General features: G+C 44.8%; 1 protein-coding gene across 1 annotated transcript; it reads right to left on the reverse strand.

The window, feature by feature from the left end:
• Positions 1-4,429: 4,429 nt before the first annotated feature.
• amer2 (APC membrane recruitment protein 2) lies at positions 4,430-7,308 on the reverse strand. The gene has a single exon (XM_053412912.1). It carries the CDS (start codon positions 7,130-7,132, stop codon positions 5,054-5,056), a length of 2,079 nt encoding a protein of 692 aa, XP_053268887.1. The 5' UTR covers positions 7,133-7,308; the 3' UTR covers positions 4,430-5,053.
• Positions 7,309-13,348: the final 6,040 nt, after the last annotated feature.

Here is a 13,348-nt window from a genome sequence, read left to right on the forward strand (position 1 = left end):
CCCATCCTCCTTCCTGCCCAGCCCCCTCTTTTCATTGGTTGACCTAGTGGAGTAACTATGGGAACGACTGGAGACAGGCTGCCATGCAGAATGTGGGGTACAGCTTTTTTTTTTAAATGGTGCTCAAGGCTCCATCTCACACACACACTCACACACACACACACACACACACACACACACACACACACACATAGATGACACACACACACACACACACACACACACATGAACTAAACTTAAATGTGTTCCTGTGGTTTTTATTTTAAATCATCTTATTTAATTTGACTTATTGCGGCCTATTGTAAAATATAAATATCCTTTATTTTGTAATGCTGTGAAGTTTTCTTATAGGCTCTAGTTCAGTGGTCCCCAGCCTTTTCGAACCCAAGATCCCTTTTTAATTCCAAACTTAGGCTGAGATCTACCATTACATCACGTTTTCATTTAGGTGACACTTTTATCCAAAGCGACTTACAATAAGTGCATCGACCATGAGGAACAAACCCAGAACAACAAGAATCAAGAAAGTACAATTTCTTCTAAAAAGCAAAACTACAAAGTGCCATTTAAGTGCTACTAAATTGTTAGTGTAAACTTGTATTCAAGATGTAGTCGGAAGAGGTGTGTTTTTAGTTTGCGGCGGAAGATGTGTAGACTTTCTTTCCTGATGTCATTGGGGAGCTCATTCCACCATTTAGGAGCCAGGGCAGCAAACAGTCGTGATTTTGTTGATATCTTCCAAAAAAAACCACTAGGAGGGTCATACTTATTATTATTTGCAATTTCTGTTAAAGGCTGAATGTACAAGAAATTAATATACAGAAAGAAAGGCAGTTCTGCAAATGTTTCTATTCAATGCACAATATACAAATTAATATCAATTCATATTTACAATGCAAAATATGTAGCTTCTCAGTTCCACATCATGTTCTGCAGAGGAGCTGCTACTGCAGCTCATTGCTTTAACATATAGGCTTTGCTTTGAATATGGCCACAAATGTGATTATTGCCTTGTATGAACAAAGTCCCTTGTACTCAAATAAATACCAGTACTACACAGTATGAAGCAGTGCATCTTCTGCTCCTGCAAATCTTTTACAATTATTTTTTTTTGATTTGAGTGTTTATTTCAATCCAAATCATTGCAATAGAATTAACACGTTTTTAACGCAACAGTGTGTTTGTATTAGGATCACACATAATGTTATATTGGACACAGTCAATGTGTTTGAAAATTCAATGGAAATCATGTTGCGTCAGAAGTAACACAAAATGTGGGGTCCTTCTAGAAGCACATTAGTGTGTTGTAATTTGGCACAATTCGTGTTGATATGAACACATCTGCTTTATAGTGTATGTTTAAATGTGAAAACCATCTCATCATTAGTCCCCTATGGCTGCTGTTTATCAGAAGTCACAAAGGCTAAGTAAAGGCTTAATTTAAAGAGTGCAGATGCCTACTCGCAACTGAACAAACCTCTTGTTCTCTTCTTCAGTGCTTTACACAACATGTTGTCCTATGTTCAAGCACAAAGTAAATCCTCCCTGTCGTGCACGCACATCAGATTTACACACAAAAACTAATGCACAAACACACACAATGAGAACGGATGTCCACACGCAGCACCAAAGCAGCAGCGGATTAAATGATGAGATCAGCCAAACACACATGCGCACACCAGCGTGCACCGTCCTCCCTGTCAGCATGGCTGTAGCTTTGATGTGGTGGGCTGGTGAAAAGTGAGTGTTATGGTCTTACGTAAGGGCTTTTGCACAGACCTCAGGGTGCAGAAACACAGAGAGGAAGCTGAGCAGAAAGAGGGGAGGGGGAGGGGGGGGGTTGCTGCACCATTACAAAGGGGATTCGCACTGCACCAAATCCTCCTCCTAATACGCTTCATGTGCTGCAACCACAACACAACAGCATGTGATCTGTTTCCAGCAACATGTGTCTTCTTGAAATGATGAGACCTTCGATTTCATGTTGATTAAGCACAATCACTCATCACACACACACACACACACACACACACACACATATGCACAGGTTCCGTTTCCACATGAGTCAGCTGTGTGTCAGCTGCTTCTTTGTTGTCATGCTGCTCGTCTACTCGTCCTCGTTCCCGCATATATTTTTCCTTTTGCCCTTCTGGAGTCCGACAGCAGACAATGACACATCCATCAGGCTTTCATCCCAGCAATCAATAAAATGTATCGATAACCTATTATGCCCAAGCCAAGCGGCGCTCTTTGCAAGTGTGGCTCCACAACAAAAATGCAACACGCCATACATCAACAAAAAGCATCTCTGTTTCTCTGTTTCTCCCATCCACAGCCTGTGCCCCTTGGGGGATCGGAGCCCCCAGGATGTGATGGTGTGAAGGATGGAGGAGGGGGAGTGAAGGAGTGAAGGGCTCAGTCTAGTTACTCTCTGTATATAAGTACATGATTAAGCACATGAAGCTGCCGGCATTAATGGAATCCCTAAACGTGGTTACAAAGAGTCATGAGCTTGTTTGTCAGCGCAAACACAGTTTTATTCATTAAATAAGAAAAGTGAAAGGATTTCACACCGTGAACAGATGGTTAAATAAAGATAACAAATAAAAAACATAACTTTGTTTGCAATGCAGTGATCACATGGAGGCTCAGTTTGAAGGAGAGGAAGGAGAGAAAACAAAAACAGAGGGAGCTGAGCAACATGGCAATATGCTAGCCTCAATGTTTGATGTCATCCCTGTGCAGCGGCGCAACACATCAGTCAACAAATTCATTTACCAAGGAGGATTTGAACAAAACCTGTTAAATATATAAAATGTCACTATAAACTCTTGTCTAGTTCAACCATTTGATTGTGTGGTTTCCCATTCACAGTTGTGATTTTTGTACCACTGAGCCAACTGTTTTCGTCAGCAGTCCAAAAGTATCAACACATTTTTACCAGGTGCGATGGTTTATATTGTTGTCCAGCCTGTACCCTGTATTACTCCACCCATTTTCCCACCGGATTCCTTTCAATCCCTTCCTCAACACGGAGGGAGGATGAATGAAATTGATTGCATGCTACTGTAAATTTGAAAAGACAGGAACGGACGTGATCCAAGTGACCTTTACTCTGCCCTTTCCTCTGGGTGAGAAATACTCTCGCCGCCGACCTGGGATCAGGTTACTCCGGGGCCTGTTCTATGCTCAACCATCAGGCGGGTGAAAAGATACCTGAACCTGGAGCAGCGTTGTGGATCCATCATCGGCTCCTAAACCAGATGGAAAGCTATCATGAACTAGAATGACCCTTGAATGTCATTGGAACCCCTTGTGGCTCGGATTAGAGAAAACTCGCCTTTCTCTCATCTAATGGATGGAGAACACTCTGCCCCTGGTAACTTGCCTCACTCAGTCACTGACAAAGGCCCTTTAGGACTGCAACACACACTACTCATTCTTAATACAAGTGCACACACTGTGCAGTAGCTTGTCTCCGTTTTACAAAACACTGGGGGACTTAGAAAACAGTTGATTCCGCCCATTGTGTTGCCCCCACAGAAAAAGGGACAAAGCGGAAAACACACCAACAAAGGGGAAAATATATGCTGACCAATGATTTACCATGATGTCAAGCTACATTCCGATTCACACGCAGCTAACAGCGGTTCCTAGAATGAGGTTGTACCACAAGTACAAAAGCCAGGAAATGGGGGTGAAGGACTCTGCTCTGTGTTAGCATCAGACCCCAGATTTTACAGATAGAGGGCGGACTATAGACAAGCTGGTGCAATCACAGTTTAAGATCTGTGCAATTTGACCTAGGAAAACGGGGCTTACAAAATAGTATGAAATCCAGTGAAAGAGAAAGTACTAACTAGAAAAAAACAGTTGTTAGTGCATGTGTCTTTAGAGAAGAAAGTCATCAAGTGTAGCTACGAAGAAAAATGCCAAAGGCTGCACAGTGTGTGTCTTAGATCCTTCAGTTTTAGATGATGTTCCTGACCTTTGTGCCGGGTGCATGTGTGTGGCACTGCATGCAGAGAAGGAGAAAAAAGGGTTTTGTGTGTGTGTCCGTGTGTTATGTCAGTGCACAGGATCCCTCCAGGTAGAATATTGCGATAGTTATCCAGGTTTCCATCTGTAGCTTAACACTTGTAAATCCCCGAGGTTGATGTACTTCCAGTGATTCAGTGATGCAGATCCAAATGTCACAGGCTTAATCCAAACTTCCGAAATAAAATTATTTACCAGTCAACAAACTGGAGCCTTCTGCAGAGAAGCGTGCCTGTATTTGTAGCTGCAAAGTTTTACAACCAGTTCAGATCTAAGAACTCATTTGGAAATATACACGTTTAGTTTGAATAAACTGTGCAGTCACAAGAAGAGCTAAAAGTAAAATACACATACAACAGCGAAACAAAAAAATGTGGGTCATCCAAATCTGTGGATGTTGTTGAGTTTATTCCAGACTATTAGAGGACGTCAAACTTTGGCTCTAAATTCAGAGGATTAGGAGGTACTTTGTTACTGATTAAACAAGATGACAAACTCAAAACAACTAGAAAAACTTCATTTAGATTAGGTCCTTCTGAGCAAATTGAGTTATGCAATCTGGAATTCCATAAGAAAACAGGAGATATAAAAAAGGTGCTCTGCGTTTTTTTCTCCCTCTTTATCGCAGTGTGCAGTCTTGAGCTGAATCCAAGTGTCAGTAGGTCAGGAGCTTTTCCAGGAAGCTACAAGGCAAATGTCTCTATTGCATGGCCATGGATTGTCAAGAGTCAACCTCCAATGTTCCTGCGAGGGGCCATGAAGTGTGAACCCAGCTTTTTGGAGTCTCCTCGTGACTTTCTCAAGTGAACAAACCCACTCATTCTAGTCGTCGAAAGCCAAAACACTTAAGGAGTGAGTGCTTTTAAGATTTGAGAGGAATTTATAGGCTGTTAACTCCACAGCTCAACATTTTTCTGCCTGTGGGAAATCTTTTGGCTGTGCATAAACTGCACCGTAGCAAGGTACAAACTCAAGCCCAGACATTAGTGGGGGAGAACTACCAGTTTGACGGAAACTACTTCTTTTGGACAGTTCCTCTGCTGCCGGGTTTGTTTCCAGATCGACGGACAGGCACCTTGGATACAGGGATTCTGGTGCGAACTGGGGGGGGCGCTTCGGTCTTTGGTGGTTGGGATTCAGCCTCCAGGACGGACGACAGGGCTGACTGGCTCACAGAGTGGGGTGGTGACGACTGTTTGTTGCTTACTGGGATTTTGGAGTCCCGTGGAAGGCTGGCGCTGCCTTTCATCGATCGAAATGAAGAAGAGGAGGAGGAAGAAGGAGGAGTTGTTTGGGATGTGGGGCTCAGTTTGTACTCAGTAGATGGAGAAGGGGTACTGTTTAGATCGTCATCTCCTTCCAGTTCTTCATCATCTTGATGCTCCTCAGGTTCATCGTAAAGGTCATACAGTTGGTCTCCAGAGTAGCTGTCGCGTGATAGGGCAATCCTCTGGTTACGCTGCAGCCTGCTCTCATCAGGCGTCGCTGTGGGTGTTGCTGAGGGTGTGTCCCAGTAGCCCTCATCACTGAGTGGCTCTTTCTCCCCAGGTGATGTTGGATGGCGGCCATGTGGGTGAGGGAGGGAGGTTTTAGCTGGACGGACCGCAGCTCCACCGACGACTGGAATTTTGCTGAGCCCCAATGCCTTCACCTGGGGTACCTTCCGTTCTGAAATCCTGGAGGCTAGAGAAAGGTGGCTGCTTGAGGGGTTGGAGCGAGGGGGATACGTGGAAGTAGGGGTGGTGGAGGGAGGTTGGTGCAATCTGGGCAAAGCCGGAGAGTTGTCCCCCGTGGAGGGCAGCATGTGCCAGAGCCCTTGCATGTCTGCATCGTCCACTCCTTCTGGACTTGCCATTTCTTCCCCTCCACCCATGTAAGCCACCACACCACTACCAGCTGAGTGCTGCTGTGGTGGAGGTGGAGCCCGAGTCCTGGCTGGGAGGGAGGCATGCCCTGAGCTTAAGGAAACAGAGTAGATGGGCTGGCTCAGCTGGGAGGGTAGAGGCGGTTTGGACGGGGATCCACGGGATGTGGCACTATCGACACCAACCGCTCTCCCAACACTTGCTCCCACAGGCCCCCCTCCTCCGCCACTACTGCTGCTGCTCGTGCCACTGCCCCCATTACCCGCCGGACCCTCATCGTCTGCATCGGCAGTAATGTCCCCACAGCCTGTCAGTGAATCAAAGCTCTTTAGGGATGTGACGTCATTGAAGAGAAGAGAGCAGAGTCTGTCCACCGAAGGTTCCGAGGGTGGGTCACCCGTGCTGCAGCGGTCCAAGGGGGGCGAAGCAAGAGAGGGGGTGAGGCTGGAAATTGAGGCTTTGGCTTTTTGAATGGTCGGCCGCAGCGGCGAGTCAGTGGGTGTGTAAGGAACGGGGGAGTCTGGTTCAACAGATGGCCCTGTCATGGCAACACAGTGTGGTGGTGTCATGGTAACAGTAGTAATGGGAGTCTCTGTTGCTCGGAGGTTAGGCTCTGCCTCTGCATTCCCACCATCTTCTTGGTGATGATGCGGAGGTGGTTCAAGGGTGAGAGTAATATCCTTTACCTTCTCAGAGTGGGTACTATCTCCATCCTTCTCCTTGGGACCTTCCACCTCTACCCCATCTCCCTCGTTCGTTTTTTCCTTTCGTCTCCATCGCATGCTGCTGAAGAAGCCCTTTAGGCCCCTCCCTCTTCTAACAAGTCCCGACCCCCCATTTTCACTATTCCTAAAGCTCCCACGTCGGAGTAGAGAGAAGAAACTCAGGGATTTACTGAGAGACCTCACGGGTCCTGCTTCCAGGCTGGCGAGCCCGTCCCCTCTCTGTCCATCAGTGTCGTTGGTTGAGCCTATTAGTCCATCATGGGTTTTACTCCTAACGAGCTCCGACGCCGAGCCATTCCCATTCAAAGAACTCCCATTGTCAGAATTCCCGTTGCTCCCGCTGTTTGTGGCCCCTTTGTTCCTGAAGGAGAAGAAGCTGGCCATCCCGGAGCCGGTGCGTCGTTTTCCGAAGAGTTTGAAGGCAGCTTTGTTGATCTTCCCAGTGGGCTGGGGGTCACACTGAGGGGCCACAGGAGGCTCTACGCACTCAGACTGCACCTCCATTATCTAGCTCTCGCTATCACTCCCACTCTATCGTCTCCCTCGAGCTCTCTAGCTGCCTTGCTATCCTCTCTCTCTCTCTCTCTCTCTCTCTCTGTCTCTCTCTCTCTCTCTCTCTCTCTCTTTCTGGCAATACATACACTCACCCTCTCTCTCCACCCTGCTGTCTGGTCCTCTCACTCCCACTCTGACTTACTCTAACGCACGCCTGCTGGTTTTCTCTCCCTGTCTCCCTCCCTCCCTCTCTCTCTCTCTCTCTCTCTCTCTCCGGGTGCTGCTCCTACTGTATCCATGGCAACTGGGTGGGCTAAGCAGCTTTCGTCAACGTTGGCGGGGTGCCAGTGTCTTTTCTCCCCACCCTCCCCCCGTCCTTGTCCTCCCCTCATCCTCCATCCAATGCACCGTTTGCTCATTTCATTTAACCGTTCATCACTCTACGAGGCCGGACCTCTTTACATCCGTCCCTTTGGTTCTGCACAGGTTTCCCTCTTCACACGTCTCAGTGCATTTGGCAAATGGGAGACAAGCACTCACCGATGCAATATGAAAGATTAAACATGAGTTTAATATATTTATGCAAACTCTCTCAGTGAGTTATGGAATTGGAATGGCAAATCATCGTGTTTTTCGGATGTTTGTTTTGATTTTATTCTGATTATCAATATGGGAATGTAAAAAACAAATGAAAGCTAACTATGTAATAGCAACAAGTTTTACATATATAAATATTTTAGTTGATGTGTCTTACTGCATCATTTCAAGAGGTAGGTCAAGTTTCTTGCAAACTGGCGCATGACATTAGAAATTCTTCACGTCACACACTTCATCTCGCCCTATGCATGTGTGTGTCTGTGTGTAAGAGAGAGCGGAAAAGCTCAAAGTAAACTAAATAAGCGGGTCACAATCCTGAATTAGAATAAGACCTGCTGATCAACACAATGAGTGGGCTTAAGACGGGATATGGATTTAGAAAAGATAACAATTATATTTCAGTGTTGTTACGCACACACTCAGATCCAGCTCAGACATGCGTCCAACACAGTTTGGGCCAGACACACAACATAGGCCATATGGCCTTGGGCCCTCTTCCATATGGACACACAGGGCCAGGTGTCTGAGAGTGATGACATTATATTTAACTGTCATGCTGACTTGGTACGTCCATGTGTCTGTGTGTTTGTAACCACAATAAACCAATGCCTCGAGGGTATTTGTTTTCAGTATTACCAGTTATGTTTGAGCAGGCTTTGTTAACCTAAAATGTCCTCTGGGTCTAAAACACCTACAAAAGTCTCAATGTTTGTGTTCTGTGTGGAGAAATGTTTGATTACATGGACTCGTCTGATTGTCAATAGTTTACGGCAAACAGCTACAAGCTGTCTACTCTGGATACCCCAAAATATTGACCATTGGCCCTAGAGGCTAATTTGTCCTGAGACTTTAGCCGATTGGATCAGAGATTCGTTTGGTTTGACATTATTTATTACAGAGATTAATTTAAAAGATAATTTTTTTTGATTGGGTGCTTCGCAGCTTTCCTTGAGCCACTTATTTTGGAAGGTACATCTCTGACTTCTCCAGTTGTTGGTGCTGAGAGTGATCCACCATGGGTGCTCTTTTCACTGCCTATTCTATCCTCCCAACCCCCATGAATCTCCCAGATACCCCGACCCACTTACAAGCCTCCGCTCCCCACCTTCCCTGTCTCCCCTGCTCCTTTTCTCTCTCTCTCCTCCTCCTCCTCCTTCTACTCCTTAGTCGCTGTGAGCATACAGACTCTCCTCTTCCAGCCCACTGCTATCAAACAATGTCTGCATTCATCCCCCCAAGGCAACAACACACACAGATCCACAGACGTCCTCACACCCACACAAGCACATTCTGCGGGCTTCCCCAGAGTGAAGCGCTGGAGCGTATATCTTCCTTGTGCTCTCCCGCCAATGAGAAGGATAAATTGCCCTCGAGTCAGTCACCTCAGGGCCTGCCCCCGCTTTCCAGACTGTCAGTCCCCCAGAATGCAGTTTTTCAGGTACATCAGATACTCAAGCAGAACGTGCCTCGGCCAGCAGCTACAGCTAAAGGCTGCTACAGCAGGTCAGCTGGCTGATGGGTGGACATGAAGCTGACACTGAGCAGCAGATGGCTGGTGGATTGAGGAGTGGGTTCAGTTATCACACGGTGAGACAAAGGATATTCACAGAGTTGTAGGGGTGGAAATGCACATTGTCACGCTTGTTTAAAACCCTCCGACGACAGTAAAACATGCGTTATCGTAAATTGGTGGGAAATCCTCAGTTGAGAGGAAGATACCGAGACACGAAAAGAAAATACAGCTGTCTCTAAGTTTCTAAACTATAACAATTGTGGTCTATAGGCTTTCTATGGACATTTCTAATTTGATTTACATTTGCAATATGCAACATGTGCATTGTTCCCAACCCTAATGATTAATTTCTCTGCTGTGTCTTTACGGCTGTAAGAGAGAAGACAAAGTGCACACATGCAATAGAAGAAGCCCCCCCCCCCCCCCTCTCTTTTTTTTTTCTAAATAGGGTTCCCATTTCAGCCCCTTGAGGGAATCCCGACACTAAGTGGGACAGTTAGAGGACATTTCTCTTTGCCTCAGTGCTGTGTTTTTCTAATAATATAGCTGCTCACTTGTGTGTGGGCATGCGATGCAGCCTGTGCAACTTTTGCACAATGTCTGCATCTACACAATGTGTCCTCACACCCCCAAACACTCTGCTGCTGGATATGAATATTGATGTTGTATTTAAAAGCACTTGGGTGTGTGCGTATGAGAGAGAAAATGCAGGAGAGGATAGATGGATGGATGGATGGATGGATGGATAGATAGATAGATGGATGGATTGAGTATGTTTTTCAATAAGATGACAAGATGCTGGATATATAACATTCAAATCGCAAAGTACTACCCAAATTAGTGATAGAATGAGTTTAAAGGGACTGGACCTGACATGCAGTCATTCAAACTGTACACTGAATTTCATCCACAATCCAGTGTTGGAGGGAATACTCTCTTGCCTGTGCAATTCAATGGTTTATGCGTTCAAGTCCATTTCAATGTGTATAATCTGTTCACACTGTATGTATTAGTTTTTTTTCCAAATATTTAGAATATATAGCATGTCTGTTTATTATTACATTTTTGACTGCTCTCTTGATGCTGTAACACTGCAAATTTCCCTTTTGTGGGACCAATAAAGGATTATCTTCTCTTATCTTTACAAGTAGCCTACTACCTTACTCTCTTTACTTGAGTAAGAGCAATAACTATGTGCGCGGGGTTGAACTTTCTCGTTCTGAGTTCAGGGACCAACAGCAATTTGCCTGTTCCTGTGAGTGTTTCACTTTTTGCATTTAAAATAAAGTAGTCCCAGCCTCTAATGCAAAATCATCCAGTGATGCAAATGATTACAAGGTGATGCATGTGTTTGTTTTTGCCTCGAAATACAAAAGAGTCTCCTCATGTAAAGCCTCCTCTGATTATTCCACTGTCTCCTGAACATAATTTAATTGGCTTGCCTTATTGAACAACCATGACAGAAAAGTCTGAAGTCCGGCAACTAATATTCAAATCTTGCCAAACAACTAATACAAAAAATATAAAAATACAAAACACAATAAACAACACAACAAAACAAAAACATAGTCAAACTCCTAGGAATTATACTTAGTTTTCTTATGAGATCACATGATCAAAGTTTTTTGAGGCCCTCCAACTATGGAAATTGTATATAAATATAATCATAGAATTTAGATGCTCCCTTATTTTTCTGCTCCATCTAAAGTGAGAGATCTTCAATTGCAGTTTTAAGTTGAAAATGTGTTTATTTGAAATACAGCAATGCCTAATTTAATAACCAATGCATAGGTACACTGAGTGGAACTAATGCAGTCCCATACAAAATGCAATATAATATATAAGAAGAAATTTTACTCCAAAATTGAAAAAGTTGAGATCTAAAATTTCCTTCGAATTTAAAGGGGACATTTTATGCCCATTTTACCTCAGTTGATATGGTTTCTTGGGGTCTTAATGAAATGTCTGTAACGTATTTTGGTCAAAATACCACAAGGATCATTTAAAACAGCACCCTTTTTACCCTGTCTAAAAGAGCCCTCCTCAGATTGACCGCACCCCTCACCCCTGGTGAGCCTGGCTGCAAGAGCCCCAGCTCCCCAGCGCAGCCCCGCAGTAGGAGCAGTGGGAACTTGAGCTGGCAATGCAGCAGCATCCTTCCACACTGATGAGTCAACGTTTAGAGGTGTCCCGGGGTCCCTTGTTTATGCGGCCACTTAAATGCGTGACGGGTAGCAGCAGCGAGCTGACGCTAGGCGGGGAGCCGGGCTCCCCTAGCCGGGGGAGCCCCTAGGGAGCTAACCGGGCCGGTGGATCCCGGCTAGCATTAGCTCGCTCGTCCAAGGCCACGTAGCGAGACTCCCTACATGGGGATGGTGTGACTATGACGTTTATTTCGGTCGTAATCCCATTCGACGCACTCTATCGCAGGGGTCACCAACACAACAACAATTTAAGCAAAGTTGAAACAGATAACAGAAATAAATGATGCATGTATTAATATATCTGTTTCCTACCATTATTGTTGTGGAAATCATTGTTAATAATTATGTGAGGAATAATTAACATTAACGTGATCAGACAGTCTCTTCACATATATTATTATTAATATTAAAAGGTGATCTGTGGAACTTTGTTATTCAGGACGTTTGTATCAAACAAGAAGCCCTTCGTACTACTCAGTACCTTCGAAGTAGCTCTCAGTCTCAAAAAGGTTGGTGACCCCTGCTCTAGCGTATCGTTTCTGAAATAGGGGAACCACAACAAATCGCGAGAGTTGTTTTTTTCCAGACGAATTGAAGCAAAGGGGGTTAAAGGAATATAATGGGACTAATAGATCAATGGAAACTCTGATGTGACAATAAGCCACACCCCTCAACTTTGACTGTAACACAAAAATAACTCATTGAACCTTTATACACATTAGTCTGGTATTAGGCTTTTGTTTCACAGACAATACGTGTGCTTGAGCTTTCCACTTGGATCGACCTTGATTTGCAGTACCTCTAGGAACGGTGCACCAACTCAGTAGATTGCGGTTGTCTGGGGTCGGATTTATAACCGTTGCGTACGCACAAAACGGGGTCTGAAAAGTGCATACGCCACTTCTCACGCCAAAGTTGGGATTTATAAAAACGAATTTAACAGGAAACGGGGCCTGAAACGTGCGTATGCCACTTCTCATGCAAACGTTGGTATTTATAAAAACAAACTTGACGGGAGAATTTGCGTATTTCCAAGCAAACTCTGTCCCATGCGTACAAATGTTTTGGAGACGGGAAAGTGGCGAGGCAGACGTGAGGTGGTGAACTGAAGCCAGATTATTGATCCGATTCATAATTTACATTAAAACCAACAGCTCAGTTTTGCTCGTGCGACATATCTGTTCCACACGAGCCTTTTAATAAAAAAAAATATATGAAACAACTGACAGCAAATTAAGTTCATATTAGATTTAACCGTGGAGCTACGGAGCTGAGTCATTAACACGTTTTAATCATATCTTCTAACACTGTGCGTGTATCAATAATTCGCTGCAGTGAACGTGACTGAGCCATCAGGCGCACAGAGTGCACAGGATATCACTTACAAGAAATGAAGAAACTTTCCAAATAATATCCCAGAGAGGAGGTGAGGATCCACTGATGTGAGGGAATCGGTCTGATGCTCTAAATGGATAAATAATGCCGTGACACCGGTGAGGGGTTCTGCGCTATGTGTGCATGCGAAAGGAAGGATGAGGAGGAAGCGAGGGTTCAGCAACACAGTGTGTTATCCACAGCAGCGGCAGAGTTTCAGTGTATTTTCTTTATTAGTGACATCGCTGCTGTCCCATAAAGTCGCTCTTCACCTCACTAACAGACTTCTCGATATCAGTGTCAGAAAGTTTCACTTCCTCTTCACATCGCTTGATGCCGTGCCTCCGTCATGACTCACGGTGGAAACCCATTGGTCAGTTTCATAATTTAATATTCGTGACGTTCTTTGCATTGACTATTTATAGTTGAAATTGGGCGTGTGGAGGGCTGATTTGGAGTTCAGGTTTGTGTGCGCACGGTTTTATAAATCTGAAATTAGCTTGTACGCCATTTCCGGCTTTTGTGCGTACACACACT

The sequence above is a fragment of the Pleuronectes platessa genome, chromosome 20 (assembly GCF_947347685.1).
Source record: "Pleuronectes platessa chromosome 20, fPlePla1.1, whole genome shotgun sequence".
Lineage (NCBI taxonomy): Eukaryota > Metazoa > Chordata > Actinopteri > Pleuronectiformes > Pleuronectidae > Pleuronectes > Pleuronectes platessa.